This window comes from Zeus faber (genome assembly GCF_960531495.2).
Source record: "Zeus faber genome assembly, chromosome: 7".
Taxonomy (NCBI): Eukaryota; Metazoa; Chordata; class Actinopteri; order Zeiformes; family Zeidae; genus Zeus; species Zeus faber.
This window is the reverse complement of record NC_137203.1, coordinates 8480352-8492919: the sequence shown is the minus strand read 5'-3', so window position 1 is coordinate 8492919 and position 12568 is coordinate 8480352. Positions and strand designations below refer to the sequence as shown.

At 46.6% G+C, this 12568-nt stretch overlaps 1 protein-coding gene across 1 annotated transcript; it reads right to left on the bottom strand.

Annotated features, from left to right (window-relative positions):
• Positions 1-673: 673 nt before the first annotated feature.
• Positions 674-8439, bottom strand: LOC307232647 (fructose-1,6-bisphosphatase 1-like). Its single transcript, XM_080003748.1, has 7 exons — positions 8261-8439; positions 4705-4867; positions 4421-4513; positions 3355-3495; positions 2587-2724; positions 2327-2446; positions 674-1304 (listed from the first exon to the last, which is right to left on the bottom strand). The coding sequence occupies exons 1-7, from the start codon at positions 8428-8430 to the stop codon at positions 1110-1112; spliced, it is 1020 nt and encodes a 339-aa protein (XP_079859874.1). The 5' UTR covers positions 8431-8439; the 3' UTR covers positions 674-1109.
• Positions 8440-12568: the final 4129 nt, after the last annotated feature.

Sequence of the window (12568 nt, the reverse complement as noted above, 5' to 3'; positions counted from 1 at the left end):
CCACCGGTGCCAGAGAGGGGCTGAACTTGACTCGGCCCCGCCGGAGCCTGCCCTTCTTCTGACATTTACCCTGAAGGTCGAGTGGTCCGGATCGAGTGTCTCCGCTGCTCCACGCTCAGAGCTCAGAGGGGTGGAGAAGTCTTCAGGTTTTTTTTTTTTGTTGGTATTTTCCGTTTCAGTCTGTGGCACGGTCCCGTGGAAAAACCTTGCGACATTTGAAGCACGGTTGTGTGTGCGCTTTGTGGCCTTTTTTTTTTTTTTCCCCCCTCATGGCACTTTGTGATACTTTTGGACACTCAAAATGACATTCCTCCACATATTTAATGTTTCCTGCAAAGGCATTGGGTTTTAGAGCTAAAATATTTTGTTGCAAAAAAGCTGAGGTTGGACTGGTTAATATTCTTATTCACCTCAAAAACAAAGAAGTTCCTGAATTTAGCCTGTTTGGAGCTTGTGACTTGTTTGTCTTATTTGTCTCCTCGTACCAACCAATCAAATTGGAATGATTGGCCTTTGTTTGACCCCGATGGCATTTTGTGATTCCATTAATTAAATATAGAAGAAAAAAAAATAATAATAATAAAGGACCTATGAAGTAGATTCTTGACAATATTTCCAAAATGATGACAACGACACAGAATTATTTTGAATGATTTCACTTTATTCGGGGGGCTTCATCCCAAACAACAGAGATTGACATGACGGAGGCGGAAAGCGTCCTTGCATAGTTTTCGCTCCTTCACTTTCATTTTATTCCTACTGCCTCCACCTGGTCAAGGCACCGTCGGCGGTGATGTGTCAAGCAATACGCTCCGTTTCCAGTTTTTAAAATGAGAATCATACACACCTCTAAATCTCTCTTTGGCGATTGTTTTTGGAACATCTTTGGTCTCCTAGGCTTAGGTGCATGCATGTGCGCACGTTTGAGGAGTGTGTGTGTGTGTGTGTGTGTGTGTGTGTGTGTGTGTGTGTGTGTGTGTGTGTAAGCTTATGGGTCACAGTATTATTTGTGTCTTGCTCTCGGCGTAATGTAAACTCTGAGGAATCTCCCACTCTTCAGTGCGTGTTCTGTGCGGAATGTGCGTTGGTGACCGGTTCATATTTTGGCATTATTTCTTGGGGAAGTGCTTCTTGTGAATGGCGAGAAACTCCTTCACGTCGTCGGTGGAGCCCATGACCACGGGGGACTTCTGGTGGATGTGCTTGGGCTGGATGTCCAGGATGGTCTCGGTGCCCGTGGAGGCCATGCCGCCCGCCTGCTCCATGATGTAGGCCATGGGGTTGCCCTCGTACAGCAGCCGCAGCTAGGAGGACCAGAGACAGATATCGGACCAATTACATAATGAAATGTGATTTTAAAAATATGTTTATGTTCATGTTTGTTTATTTAATAATTATTTTCGTTGAGCCCACCCCAAAAAAACAAAAAAAAAATTAATTAAAATTATATATATATATATATATATATATATATATATATATATATATATATATATATCTCAAATGCTAAATCTAATTATACATGAGAAAAAAAAAGGCTTATGGGAACCAATTTCGAGTCGTCACAGCTAATAAAATTCTAAAATTTGTATTACATTAATAAAATTCCTACACTGGCTTTTGTACGGGTGTGTAGGAATTTTAAAATATATGTACACTGTAAATACCGATCAGAAATGTTCTGCTCCTCGACAAACATTTTGTTCCATTTTTGGTTTACTGAGGCTGAAGTGACATACAACTCAAGTAATGAAAGTCAGGACCGAATGCCAAAGAACTGCTTCTGAATTGAACTGGTTGGCGCTCGATAGCATTTACGTATCGCTCAACAAGCATCGCAGAATTGAACTCGGGCACCTCGCCTGACACACAGACGGTTCTGCTTTTTTCAAACTTTGCAACCCAGATGATTTGGTGAGTTTTGCAAACAAACACTGTGGTAATGGAGGATGTGCAGAGTGAAGAAACAGTCAAGTGGAAACACAGAGGGTTCTGTTGTGAAAAAAATGATCCTTAGGCCTATATCACTTGAAAATGGCTCATTATACCATATTGAAGAAAAAAATAAATAAAGATTTGATAAAAAAATAAAAAATAAAATAAAAATAGTCTCATGTAGAGATTTTGTCACTATAGTCAGGTTTCAATTGGAAGGTATTTCTTGAGAAAAAGAAGAAAAACTACGACCTTACTTACTTTATGAACTATGCACGGACGTATTAGTGCAAAGGTGGACCCGCGCAGGTCGCTGGGAGTAAATGAAGCAGCAAAAAATAATAATAAAAAAAATAAAAAAAACATTCAGTTGCATTCCAGATATCTTTACCTTCCCTTCCGGACTCTTGGAGTTCGCTGGGTACAAGAAGACTCCTCCGTACATCAGCGTTCTGTGCACGTCGGCCACCATCGAGCCGACGTAGCGGGCAGCGTAGGGGGCGCTGCCGTCCTGGAAACAAGGAATAAAGAATATAGAAGGTTCAAACTGTTACCGTTTTAAAGGCTTTCAAAAAGAAAAAAAGAAATAAAAAAAAAGGCGTCAGATCAGGACTGAACAGAAGCCGCAGCCGCAGCCGCACGACCGCTCACCTGAGGGAACTTCTTCCTGTGCAGGTACTCCGTGATGGCCGGGTCGAAGTCCTTGGCGTGGCCCTCGTTCAGGCTGTAGATGTTCCCTCGCTTCTTCATCCTCACATCTCTGTCCACCAGGATGAACTCGCCGATGGCCTGAGGGTTCGGGAGAAAACAACGCGCGCGCTTAGAAACGGGGGCCAATGGAGTCCAATGTGCCCAACGGGAGGCACAACCACTGAGCCACAGCACCGGCTATAGTAGAGTATCTTTAGAGTTGTTAGGGCCACGTTAAAAAACATGTCATTTTATTACTGTCAACATCTCCAATGAAACGACCAAAAAGGTTTGTGTCATGCATTTCTCCTAGTCCAAGTGTCAGTCAAAAAATTACAGTGAATTAGTCACGTATTTAAAATAATGACGTTATTGTCGCCAGCGTTGGATGTCACCATATTCATTACCGATAATTCTCGTTTTATACAAGCGAATTGAGTGTTTCGCACTTTTGCAAACGCCTTATTGAGGGAGTTTCAAACTCTCATTTATGGAACACGGCAAATGTCCAGCTAAGCAAACTACTCTCTTGTTCCGAAAATAAAAACACTCTCCCCGATGCAGTTCATCCCATGGCCACTAGGAGAGAGGATTCCGAGGGTCGGGTGCGTTTTCCGCTTCGGTGTGAATCCGGCTTAACAGCCATTGGTGTTAAGACAGAACGTCTTTATTTGTTATGGGTTTTTATTTCGTTTCATTTATTTTTTTTATTAAATACACTGGACTCACGGGGTCCAGCATGAAGCAGTTGACCCCCTGTCCGGTGGAGAGCACCACCATGGTAGCGCTGCCATACAGAGCGTAACCCGCCGCCACCAGGTTCCTGCCGGGCTGCAGGGCGTCCCGCTCACACGGCTCGCCGTCCGTGGTCTGAGGAGGAAGCACGGGAACTTTAGTAACACTGCTTTGCTATTTCACCTCTTCAATGAAAAAACAAAACAAAAAAACAAACAAACAAGTGTGCAAGAGATAATCATGAGTGGTCAGGATTCATTCATACCGTTATTGTTTAGACAATCACCATAAATTAACCAGCACAACATTTTATTTTTACACCTCAAATATAAAGGCTCTATCTCGCCGTGTGGTCGGCGAGAAACCTTTCTATCGGGAACAAACTGAGTCCCTCGTTGAGTTTGCTATCACAACATTTATTTTGCGAAATAGGAGAGTAACACAGCGATGGCAGTTGTTTTCTACTTCCATGACTGTTAGGAAAATGGTGTTTGGGAGTGGAAAGGAGTGTTCTGGATCGCTCAAACCGATGCACCTGTGCCATTTTCCATCACAGAGTGTGTGTGTGTGTGTGTGTGTGCGTGTGTGATGTCATGGCATTGGGTGCGGTTTCCCAAAGTGTGGGTCGGGGCCCCCCGGTGGGCCGTGAAGGCACTGCAGGTGGGCCGCGAGAGGTCGTTTACAGTAAATAAAATGTTTTTTTATTTTCAATTTTGTTGGTTATGTTTTGAAATTACCATAGAATATTTACATTTTTAAAAAGCAACCATAGCTAATAAAAACAAAGCCATGGGATTTAAACGACATGTTATTCTTCATTTAACTGACCTAGTTTCAAGCCAATGCACCTATGTGATTTTGCATCACAGTTTGCGTGAGTGTGTGTGTGTGTGTGTGTGTGTTTGTGTGTGTGTATATGTGTGGCATAGGGTATTAAACTGTTGCTAATGGCTATTGTCAAATGCATAGCCCTCCCCTGCTGCTGCTGCTGCTGCTGCTGCTGCTGCTGCTGCTGCTGCTGCTGCTAAATGTTGGAAAATTACGAAAAATTTAGAAATACCTTTTTGTAAACTGCAAAGATTGTACCGATGGAGACGAGGCAGTCGATGTTGGAGGAGCCGTCCAGGGGATCGAAGCACACAATGTATTTACCCTGGAAGGAAACGGGGGGGGGGGACAAAAAAAAAACAACACTTAGAAAGCTGAATGATACCACCTCTGGTATTTAACTCCCTGATGCAATTTAATATATTATTGGGCAGGAATGGCACGGCGAGGCGAGGCGAAACCAGTTGTAGCATCAGCCGCCTTAAATAACGAACCCCCCTCCCGGACGTCCCTCACCCTTTTGTCCGGCTCGATGATGATGGCCTTGGCGTCCTCCTCCGACACCAGAATGCAGGAGGTGAAGGAGGACTTCAGCATGTTGATGATCAGGTCGTTGGACAGGATGTCCAGCTTCTTCACCTGGTCGCCCGTCACGTTGGTGCTGCCGGCGATGCCATAGCTGAGACACAACGGAAAGTGTGGTTTGGGAAAAGTAGGAAAACTGCTCCACTTCCTTTCGGGTCTGATAAAAACAGATCCCAGCACACCTGGCCCCCTCGGTGGACGCAGGAAGAGAACATTCCAAAAGGATCATTATTCAAAAAACATAATTAGTAATGGGTAGAGTGCTTTGTTTCAGTTTGGCCAGAGATGTATTTTTTTATTAATTATTTATTTATTTTAAGATTCAAGGGGTTATTTGTCACAGACATATACATACGGTCATACACTACTCACAAAAAGTTAGGGATATTTGGCTTTCGGCTGAAATTTATGGAAAATGTAAAAAGTTCCCGCTACAGTGATATTATATCGTGAAAGTAGGGCATTTAAGTAGAAGCACGCAATGGTGATTTCCTCATCTCAAACAATTGATTGAAACAAAAGCCAACAACAGTGGTGGGTTTACCACAACAAAAAATGTCAATGCGTCAATAACTTGTCATGTGCCCTTGAGCATCAATTGCAGCTTGACAACGACGTCTTATGCTGTTCACAAGTCGACTTATTGTCTGCTGAGGCCTGGCCCCCCACTCTTCTTGAAGGCGGCCCTCAGGTCATTGAGGTTCTGGGGTACAGAGTGACGAGCCTCTACACGGCGACTCAGCTGATCCCATAGGTTTTCTATGGGATTCAGGTCTGGAGAAAGTGCAGGCCACTCCATTTGAGGTACCCCAGTCTCCAGCAGCCGTTCCCTAATGATGCCACCTCCATGAGCTGGAGCATTGTCGTCCATGAAGATGAAATGAGGCCTGTGTTGTTCATGCAGGGGCACAATGACTGGATTAATGATGTTATTCAGGTAGTATGGGCTTGTCACTGTACCATTCACAAAGTGTAGGGCAGTTCTGTATTGACTAGACACACCTGCCCACACTGTAACACCACCACCACCAAAGGCTCGTCTGGTGACAACAGTGGCTGATGCATAGCGCTCTCCTTGACGTCTCCAACATCGTTGGCGTCCATCATTTCTGCTCAACGTGAATCGACTTTCATCAGAGAACAGCACTGAGGCTACTGGTCCCTCGTTCAGCGTAAATGCTCCCTGGCCCGTGCAAGACGATGATGCCTGTGCCTGGTGGGTGGTCAGATACCCTTGCAGGTCGTCTAGCACGCAGACCACGGTGATGGAAACGGTTTTGAATGGTCTTCACAATGAAGCGCTCATCAGTGTGGGATGTGGCCAAAGGACGTCCACTTCTATGCCTTTCTGTGACTCTTCCAGTCTCTGTATCTCTGAGACTGTGGCACGGTGGCGCAGTGCATTGCACTGCTGCCTCACAGCAAGAAGGTCCTGGGTTCGATTCCCGCCTGGGGCGCTGTTGGCACCGTGCTCCGGCGGGTTATCTTCCAAAAAACAGGAGCCTTTCTGTGTGGAGTTTGCATGTTCTCCCCGTGTTCACATGGGGTTTCCTCCACCTCACGTCAATAAGGACCCCCACCAAAAACATGCCCCCATCATCGTCTGACCAGCGATGGACACTTATCACCTGGTCCCCGGGCGCGTCCACGTATGCTGCCCACTGCTCCTGGCTGTGCCCCCGGAGGAAGGACAAGCCAGGATGGGTCAAAAGCAGAGGAGCCATTTCACCGGCCACCATCAAGCATGTGCATGTGTGCAAGCATGTGTTGTGGAGTGTCGTGTGATGATTAAAGACTGTTTCTTCTTCTTCTTTTCTGTTGCAACCTGCTGATGACACTCTGACACTCTAAGCTCAGTGGCCACTTCCCTCTGACAACATCCTGTTTGAAGCCTCACAAGGTGAGGTACTGTTGAGCAGTTGTTAGGTGTCGTCTTGGTCTCATGATGTCAACATGTGAACAGCACGATGAAGAGGACTGTTTAAATACCAATTCTAATTTAACCAGGAAATGTATTGGTCCATTCATGGATCAAACACATGTTGTGAATTTTGCCGTTCAGCTCCTTGTTAGAGAACAGCAAGTTGTGCAAAAAGTACTGAAACATTGAACAGTTGGACATGTGCATTCGAAAGTTTAGAGAAGGTCAAATTAAGTTCACCTGTAAAGGTGAGGTTTTATAGTGCATTTTAGGTTCATCCTGAAATTTCACCCGAAAGCTTTTTGTGAGTAGTATATACGCAGTGAACCAAGAATCCTATAAACCAATGAATTGGGGCCTATGAAAAGGGAGCGACGTGAACACCAACGGCTGAACTCTGGCAAAATCCAGTCTTACTTGTCGTCTCCACGCAACAGGGAGAACAAGACTTGCAGCTTTTCCTGAATGTACATTTTTTTTTTTCTTTACTTACTCTCCTCTCATCCAAATACCGGCTGTCCAGCAACCCGCTAAATGTCACAGCCAATACTCAAACCTTTACCAGACTTTTTCTAACACTAACTTTTTTATGATATCAAAAGCAAGACGAACCAATCAGATTGCAGAGTCCTTTATTATAGGCTCTCTTACTTCAAAGGACATTTAGGGCGAATTATTAATATAATTTTGGTCAAGTATAAAATTCAATATTGTACTCCATTACTAGAGTACTTTTTTGTATTGATATGTGTATTTTGTCTTAAAGTAAAAAGGCCACTACTTTTTCCAACACTGCAAGACGCGCGACCGATTCGTCCGCAGCGAACACATCTTCAAAGTGACTCGGGAGTCTGGAGTCAATACCGCAAAACGATTATTAATGTTTTTTTAGTTTTTTTTTTATAGATCCCCGTTGAGCATCTTTCCTTCTAAAATCACCAATTTTGACGGAATTACATTCGACGGAATCCCGCGCGCGACTCGTCCGACCCGTTCATTCGACGCGACCGGCCGCATCGAATGAACGGAGAGTTGGAAAATCCAACGACTCTTTTTTTTTTTGTTTCTCCTCAACCGACTCACTCTCCGGGGACCGAACAAATTAAAACAACCAGAGACTCGTTCCTTTCCTCGCTCCGAAAGAGTGTTGCCAGGTCCGCGGTTTTCCCCGATAAACCGGGCTACCGCTTTCTGACGTGAATAATGTCGAAATGAATATAAAGACAATAATAAAAAAAATAAATAAAAAAAAATGGGGCTGGGGATGACGTTACGGAACGCAACCGCGCGTGATGGGGAAGCGCGTCTCCCCTCCGCCACCCCCCCTCCCCCCTCCCCCCGTGGCTTGTCTTCATACCTGGCAAGCCGGGCATCCCTATTACGGCGATGGGCGTGGTGCTTCCGCGCCAGGCCCGCGTGTGATTGGTGCAAAGTTTCCGACGCCGGGAGGAAGCGTCCGCGCACCGCAAACGCAAAACCCACCCCCCGCGGGGGCCGGCGTCGCCCCGCACCGCCCCGCCCCGCACCGCCCCGACCGCGGGTCAACGCGGAGCCGCCGGTACTCACAGGTGCGCGATGCCCCCCTTGCGCACCGCGCTGGAGATGGCCTTCACCGCCGTGCACAGCGAGTTGATCAGCGTGGTCAGCTCCCCGGTGCCTTTGGCCTTCCTGCCCTCCTCCAGCACGAACCGGGTCAGGGTCACCACGTTGGTGTCGATGGATCCTCCGTCCGACATCTCTGCACAGCTGGGGGCGTCGGGGACTGGGAGGGGTGGGGGGGGGGGGGTCTCGGGGACTGCGGAGGTGGAGGAGGAAACGTCCCTTAAATGAAGCTCAACCCGGAACCCGGAGGGTTAACGGGAGGGGGGCGGAGAGGACCAACCAATCCGCACGGAGAGGGGAGTGGCTGCTGCCGGGCACAATGGTCCGCTGATGGACCGATAGAGTCACCGAAAGAGGGATGTGACTGGAAGAATAGACCCTGTCAAGCCTGAAATCCAACACGCGCACGCACGCACACACAGAAAAACGCGCACGCACGCACGCACACGCACGCACGCACACGCACACCTGATAGAGCCTCCACACAAAGAGTGTCGAAGATAACGAACCCCCCCCCCCCCCCCCCCCCCCCCCACAAAAAATGTGACAATCAGGATTGACCATCTGCCTTTATTTACGGAGGTTCACTCACATTCCTGCCATTGCTGTGTTGGCCTCTGGTTCCTGGGCTGGGGGGAATATAGCCTCCTAACCCCAACCCTAACCCCAACCCTAATCCCAACCCTAACCCCAACCCTAACCCAGGGGGTTCCCCGAAATCCCATAGGAAGACGGAGCTCTGGTTGAGGATCAGTCCCCCCCCCCCACCCAAAAAAAGACGGACTCCTTTGCACATCTGGCCATGATAAACGACGTTGGTCCAGCATTTTATTTAGTGGCAAATATCACAACAGGAACTCACCACCGTTAATGGAAACGAGTGAATGTACTTTGTTAAAAAAAAAAAAAAAAGAAAGAAAATGCCCCAAAAATCGTGTAAAAATAAAAAATAAAAAATAAAATGTAACTAAAAATGTAACTATGTAACTAGACTTCCTCTGATGAACGCGAGAGGCTGTCTGCCTGTCGGTCTGGTAATGAAGATATTGCCAATTTAATGTTTCTAACAACATGTCAGTTTCCCACCTTTCAACACTCGGGCTATAATTTCTCATTTTCTGTTTTTAGGCAAATTCCCCTTCTTATGACTGGTAAGTACAGAATTGAGCCCGGTATAGGGAACAAACAGGAACAGGTTGTGAAATCAGCTGATAATTGGAATGAGAGGCCTATCTTATTTGGCGTATAATTTATCTGAATCCATCTTAAAAGGAAACAATTTGTTCTGCATACAGACTATGTCAAGTTTTAACTTTAGCCATTCCCTTGATACAGGTGTTGGTGGTTTCATCTGTCAAATAAAAAACAGCAACCGCACAGTGGCGCTGTTCACCATCCTACATTATTTGCGGGAACGCTGCGGCTGTCCTATAAAAAGCTTCCTTGCTATATATTTATTTGTTTGTTTGTTTGTTTGTTTGTTTGTTTGTTTATATATTCATCCTTTTGTATATTTACAGTTTGTATTTGTACCAGCAATTTATTTATATGAACAACAAATCTGATAAATTATCTGATCTAAGCGAATTAAATAACCTGACCTCATTTAATACCTCAATTCATCATATTCTTGGTATGGTTCAAAATCGATTTTTAATTTTCAAAATAATTCCGAAAGTTATAGACAAGCACTAATACACCCTGAGTTAAGCTCTTTCGGTATTTAGTATCGTATTGGTTGTTTAGTATATTATTTAGTAGTGTTTCTCAAATGAGGGTACTCGCACCCCTAGGTGTACCGTGGGGTACCGTGGGGTACTCCGAAAATTAAAAAAAAAATGTGTTAAAAAATATTGGTTGTAAATGATGTTTATAAATAAACCATATACCACACATACAGTACTTAATTGATGATAATTTTCTTTTTTCCTCCTAATGCCAGTGAAGGGGGCTACTCAGCTGAAAAAAAGATCGTAGAGGATTCAAGATTCAAGATTCAAGAGGCTTATTCGTCACATACATGCAGTGAAAAGGGGTACGCTACTAAAAAAAGTTTGAGAACAACTGATTAAGTACAATATATTCAGCCTTATTATCCATTATACTTTATTATGTATTATGTAAAATAATATGTGTAATGTAAAATTAGCTATATATAATATGAATCATAATATATACCAAATATAATGTTCCTGATTCATTTACATTTTTCAATGTTATGTTATTACTTATTCATCGTTTTTGTGTAGCACATTCCAGAATCGTCCCCTCCCCCCGGGGGTTAGTCGAGTGTCACCTTATCTTACTCCCACCAGGTGAGGCGAGCGACACCTGCGCGCCCTCCACGCCGGGAGGAAGGCCGCTCGCCGGTCTGCCCCGGTGCGCATGCGCGGCGGCACAACCCGCTGGAGCGGACGACTACAAAGAGCCCGGCGGCGTGTGGGTGGGACGCAGCGGACGTCGAGCGGTGCCCGGGGCTTGTGGGGCTGTTTTGGAAGCGCCTTTCCGGAGCGGCCGGAGCCACAAATATTATTTACCCTCCACCCCCACCCACCCCCGAAGTTAATTGACTTCTCTTTGCGTTGCCGCACAACTCGGCTGACCGACCGCGGAGACGCGCGCCTCGGGTGAGTAGAGACCGTTCTCCGGTGTTGACTTCCTTGGGGTCGCGGCGCGGGTTACGTCGTCTCAAACCGCGTCCGCCGCTCCCACTTCGCGCCGCTTCACTTCCACTTCACGCCCGTTACCCCGTTGCAGTGCGCGTATGGATCCCCCCCCCCCCCCCCCCGGTACTTTTAATGGATGCGCGGGTGGTTGGAGGTGTCCCGGTGCAGGTGCTCCACACCGCGGGGGCCGGGGGCTCCACACCGCGGGGGGCCGGGTGCTCCACTCCGAGTCCCACGGGGCAGGACGGTCTTCTTCCTTTTTCCACTTTCACTGCGTTCTAACGCCGTGTGACTGTTCGTATATTTATTTTGGGGTGGGGGGACGTCGGGATGGATGAACTGGACCAAGTGCGCAACAGGTTGTTTTATAGAACAGGCTTTGTTTATTTATAGCCTCTTTATAATCGTTACTTGTTTTACGCAAACGAAGAATCAACCGGTGAAAACGTTATTGTTCCCAAGGGGAAATAAGTTTAGCAAGCAGAATAGATATCTCACATAACGGATATAAAATACAAAGTACCATGCGGAATCTAAATGAGGGTCACATGCACCTGAAGCGCATTAAATGCCCAAGACGATGGGCGTTGGAGTTTTTGTTTAAAAATGAAGAAATAAAAAATAACCACGCCTTAGTGTATAAGTTAAAAACTCTAAACTGCTGTGGGGACAAATGAAGTTTTCAACCTTTTAGAGGTAACAGATTTTAAATTTTTTTTTTAAATTTAATTTTTAATTTTCTTCCCATAGATCTTGAACGTGTGTCCCTGGCCCACAAAGGAAACTCCTCTTCCCCTTCTCGGTCGATCTAATCAAACTATAAAGGAAGTGGCCTCTGTCCGTCCTTCCATTAGCTCCACAACCCTTCGTCCGATCCACTTCACACTTGGCGGGTGAAGTGCTGGGCTCCCAAGGGCGTTCCGTGTCGAACTTGGACACGCCACGCGCGTGGCATTCGTATAAACTCAGAAAAAACAAGCGATCAGCGAGCCGCTCCGCTCTGTGCGGCGGCGGGGCGGGGCTGGGTGAACAGTATGGGGCGGGGCGGGGCGGGGCTGGGTCAACAGTATGGGGCGGGGCGGGGCGGGGCTGGGTGAACAGTATGGGGCGGGGCGGGCCATCAAGGCTCTGCAACTGAGTCAATAACGTCCGCAGCGCAGCCCGTTCCCGACGGCGCAGTAGGGGTGGGCGATACCAAGTAACACCAGAGCCAGAATCGCCCAAAAGAAACTGTTTATTATTGGTTTTCTTTGGTGAACGGCTTTTTTTTTTGGGGGGGGGGTCTATCGATCTTCCAAAAGAGACGTAGTATCGATACTTTTGACATCGATCCGCCCGCCCCTACAATGCAGCCCGTTCCCAACACCAAGAGAGTGTTGAGGCCCCTGTTTGCCCCCGTCGCCAACATCCAGTCAACCCCCTCAGGGTGGAGTGGTGTCATTTTTGGGGTACCACATTGCGCCCCTCCCTCCGTTAAGTGCTTGAGTCCCAGCAGAGTCCTTATGCAGCGCTGAAAGGGACTGTCACCATCGCTGAGACGTTACAGTACAAACCAGTGTCAATGAAGCTGCCGCTGGATCGCAGTGTAGACACACAGGTATGACCG

Bases quoted from the DNA above. Each gene is read 5' to 3' on its own strand.
- LOC307232647 (XM_080003748.1), bottom strand. From the start codon at position 8,430: ATGTCGGACGGAGGATCCATCGACACCAACGTGGTGACCCTGACCCGG. The intron at 4,868-8,260 runs GTGAGTACCGGC...GTTGTGTCTCAG, and splicing joins AAGGGGGGCATCGCGCACCT to CTATGGCATCGCCGGCAGCA. The intron at 1,305-2,326 runs GTAAAGATATCT...TGGTCCTCCTAG, and splicing joins CCAAGAGTCCGGAAGGGAAG to CTGCGGCTGCTGTACGAGGG.